The sequence below is a fragment of the Poecilia formosa genome, unplaced genomic scaffold (genome assembly GCF_000485575.1).
Source record: "Poecilia formosa unplaced genomic scaffold, Poecilia_formosa-5.1.2 Scaffold579, whole genome shotgun sequence".
NCBI classification, from domain to species: Eukaryota; Metazoa; Chordata; class Actinopteri; order Cyprinodontiformes; family Poeciliidae; genus Poecilia; species Poecilia formosa.
Window position 1 is genome coordinate 217,875 of NW_006800518.1, and position 4,386 is coordinate 222,260.

At 36.5% G+C, this 4,386-nt stretch overlaps 1 protein-coding gene across 13 annotated transcripts in view; it reads right to left on the reverse strand.

Annotated features, from left to right (window-relative positions):
- The window catches only part of unc13bb (unc-13 homolog Bb (C. elegans)), a 75,953-nt gene that overhangs the window by 58,160 nt on the left and 13,407 nt on the right, over positions 1 to 4,386 (reverse strand). For all 13 annotated transcript variants that reach the window (XR_001660086.1, XM_016665405.1, XM_016665399.1 and 10 more), the window contains exons 3-5: positions 4,038 to 4,137; positions 1,614 to 1,731; positions 1,205 to 1,328 (exon numbers count right to left, since the gene is read on the reverse strand). Coding sequence is in view for 12 of the 13 variants with exons in the window: in XM_016665405.1 (XP_016520891.1) it covers positions 1,205 to 1,328; positions 1,614 to 1,731; positions 4,038 to 4,137 (342 nt within the window). In the remaining variant the exon portion in view is untranslated. The remainder of the gene's footprint in view (positions 1 to 1,204; positions 1,329 to 1,613; positions 1,732 to 4,037; positions 4,138 to 4,386) is intronic.

Here is a 4,386-nt window from a genome sequence, read left to right on the forward strand (position 1 = left end):
ACAACACGATGAAACACAACACGATGAAACACAACACGATGAAACCACAACACGATGAAACACAACACGATGAAACCACAACACGATGAAACACAACACGATGAAACACAACGCGATGAAACCACAAAACGATGAAACCACGAGACGATGAAACCACGAGACGATGAAACCACTAAGCGATGAAACCACAACGCGATAAAAATGGGACGGTGCCCAAAAAAAGATAAAAAATGTGAGATTTTCTGTAATCCATGTCAATATGTTGTTCCTGCGTTAGAAACCGACATGTTTCTCCCAGAAACAGCTCAAGATCAGGTAGATTTCAACAGAGACGTTTCCAAATATATTAATATTCTTGTTTTGATGCTGATTTTTTAAAAATTGTATTTAAGTCTGGACTTTAACTAGGCCGTTAGCATATAAATGTGCTTTCATCTAGATGGGACATTTGCATATTTTTGTTATGTAAAAGAAAAGGAGTAATTTCAATACGACTCAGGAAGAGATTTAAGCTAAAAATACTACAAAATATTAGCAAAAAACTATTGATAAAATATTAGAAGTGAACAATTAATTACATTGTAAGCAAAAATTGAATAAAATATTAGCAAACCATTTTTAATAAAAAAATATTTTTATAAAATATTTGCAATAAACATTTAAAAAAATAAAAACTACCAAAACTGTTACATAAAATTTTAGCTTTTTTTTTTTTTACAAAATATGAGCAAACTATTTGTAGCAAAATATTAGCAATAAACAATTATAATATTAGCCATGAACGTAAGATATTTTAATAAAACATTAGCAATAAATTATTTATTCAATAATTTATAATAATCTATAATATATTTAAAACAATTATCAGAGAATCTTAATCAAATATTAGCAATGATTTATTAATATAATATTAGCAATAAGCTAATTTTGCAATAAACTAATAAAGTAAAATGCAGCATTTCATACAAAAAAATAAAATGTGACAATTAAAAAGAAAGATCCAAGTGACACATTCATTTGGGTTCAATTACAGAAAAAAAGAAAAACAGAAGAAAATCACTACTAGATTTTCCAAAACTTAAATCTTCAAAAACAAAGAATTTGGTTAATCAATAAAATCAATTAATTAATTTGGGATCAACAGTTTGATAAGACACTGTAAAAACAGATTCATTTGAACATTTTTATGTGAGGTGAGACTCACCGAACGGCAGCTCGAAGCGCGTATCCAGCAGAACTCGGTGAGGCGTCGGGTTCTTGGTGCCATAAATCTCGTCAGCCTTCATCAGAACCTCAGCGTCCAGGAAGATCCACTCGCCTGAACCTTCCTGTGATTAGATACGGTAAAAAATTTCACCCAAACCGCCGTGATGTCATCAGCCACTGTCGTTTCAGGAAGCTTAAACAATGACGCTGCTAGCTATGGCGCCTATTAGCCGCTATAGCTACCTGTAGCGCCTATTAGCTGCTATAGCTAGCTGTAGCGCCTATTAGCCGCTGTCCTCTCCATTAATATACATCTGTGTGACTCGTTTCTGTGGTTTTTAGTAAATCGTTGACAGGATTCGGCGCCTCTGGGTGTCATCTGTTGCCAGGTAAGTTTGAGCCCTGACCTCCTCAGACTGGCGGATGTTCTTCAGGGGGATCCAGGCCGTTCCCACCATGGTGTCCCAGATGAGGCCTTTGTTCCACACCTCCACAGTGAGCCCCAGGTCCAGCCGGTTGATCTCACTGGAAGGCAGAAACAGCTGTATTACTGGGAAATGTTGATGTTTTCCTGACGCACTGGGTGGAAAATGTCACAGATAAAAGAAGGGGAAGCTTTGTTGCTTGGAAAAACATTTAAAAGAGCTGAAATCTCGACATAATTACCATGAGGCTGTAACAAAAGATGCTTTCTGTGGTGTTTTAGCTGCTATAGTCCACCCCTGCTCGTCTCATTCAACATGCTACTCAAAGGGCTTGATGGCAGCATAAAAAAGGGGCCTCCACTCTGAAAGGAGCTGCATGACTGGGACATTTGCATGTGGAAGTTTAGAACCATCGAGAGCCAACAAAAGGAAGATGCGAGAAAAGATAATCAAAGGCAGCCGATAATTGGGACGCAGCAGCCAGGTGCAGAGATAAAGGCTGAGACGAATAAACAGCAGATCCCATCATCAAACTGGGACAAACTGGGAGACTTCAACCAGTAGTTTACATTTTTATCATTTAATACCAGAAAACTCACATTTTAATGCCAAACAGCATCTCAGGAAGCAACTGAAAATGTTTTATTAAATTGTCGCTGTAAAAAACAGACGAGCATTTTGGAGAAATTACCAAACTCAAATTAAAATATGCTCTCTGCTTCGCCTCTTTTGTCAAATAGACATTTAAGATGGTATTAAGCAAAGTTTATATAATGTGAAGTGTTTTTTTAAAAGGTCTGATGTAATTTTCTAATTTTAAATGTCAAGTTGTCATTAACTGCAAGTAGAAAATCATCATAATTAATAGAAATAAGGGCTGGAAAACACCAGACTGAGACTAATTAATCTATGTAACGTGTTTCATTAAAATAAACGACGTTTTCAATAAGTTACTGAATGGGTCTGTATAATAAAAGTTTGAGATTATTTAACAGAATCTCAAACTATAATGACTTTATAACCAATAAGGGCAATATCAGTTTTACAGCATAAAAATAATCAGGTAACAAAATAAAATTAAAGAAAAAAGCTTTAAAATGTTGATTTTGTTTTTCAGTGAAGATATTCTGAAGGGTTAATAAGTAGTGGGCACTGCTAACCAAAAGCTAGCTGTGCTAACACTAAACCGTTAATCATAAACATTAGACATGCTAATGCAAATGAGCTACATCAGCACTGTACTTAGCGGAAGCTAATGCTAAAGCTCCGACTTCAATTGAAATGAAATCTTCCATTCGGACACCGATTTCATTTTGTTTACAAAACAACAAAGCAAATTGGCACTTTATAAATTATTTGGAAAGATTTTTTTCAGGGAAGCTAAGTGTGCTAAAGGGTTTCAAGCAAAAATGCTAACGTGCTAAACGAAAGATTAGCTCCATCATTAGTGGATTAGCGGCAGTCATCAGTGAGAAATATTTCCTAAAATAGCTAAACAGATATTAAATTGACGTAATTAATTGTTCTTCAGCTTATTGATCATTAGACGGTGGCGGCCATTTTAACTGTTGTAAACAACGAGTTGCAGTGGGATGCTAACATCGTTTTGGAGTCGTAAGCTAGTCGAACAAAACTGATTTCAGTCGCATTTAATGAATAGTAGGAATTCCTTAAGTAGCAAAATGTTTATATTCATGCTCTTATTTTGAAAGGGTGACACAGCAGTTCCATTTCCTCTCCTCAACTTCTCTTTTTCCAGAATAACTTCATTCATACTTCTAGTGTGTATGATCATGCAAACAAAACGGGATTTCATTAAAAAGAAACAATCTGAACTGAGAATAAAAAATGTTTTTCATTAAAATCCTGGAAAATAACGGATAAATTTCTGGATTTGACCCGATTTGTTGCTGGAAACTCGACGTTTTGCCTCCGACAGACGCTGAATGACTTCAGGGCGACACATCAGTGAAGATGAAGGTCTGGAAAAACAAACACTGCAGCAAAGACAAACAATGACGCAAGGCAAACCAACATGGTGGCCATGTCAACACCACGGAAACGCTTCGCCATTGGAAAATTTAGAAAATTAAACCAGTCACAGCATAAACAGCTGCAGCATAACTGCCAAAGTAGGTCAAAGGTCAACAAAAAAAACATGTATCAGAGCTGCTGCCATATTGTCTCTTATTGCCGAGTCAGACCCCTGGTGAAGGTTTGTTTCTGAAAAATGAAGGTTTGTTTCTGAAAAATGAAGGTTTGTTTCTGAAAAATGAAGGTTTGTTTCTGAAAAATGAAGGTTTGTTTCTGATAAATGAAGGTTTGTTTCTGATAAATGGTTTGTTTAGAATAAGTGAACATTTGTTTTGGTTTCTGATAAATGTGTGGACGTGTTTAGTGACTCACAACATGAAGTCCTGCTCCCAGCAGGGCAGGTCGCCGCGCACCGTGATGGTCGTGCTTTTAACATTCTGGACCTTCAGCGTCACGTAGGTGTTGAACTTCTCTGAAACAAAACAGAACAATATGAAATATTTCTGTGTGGAGTAACAATGAGAAGAGAAGAATAATCAGCCACAGATCCGAGTATCGCTGAGAGTCTATAAACATGTCAGAGGCAAAAAGGATGGAAAATATCAACGTCGGCCATTATTACGATGGATGGATGGATGGATGGATGGATGGATGGATGGATGGATGGATGGATGGATGGATGGATGGATGGATGGATGGATGGATGGATGGATGGATGGAT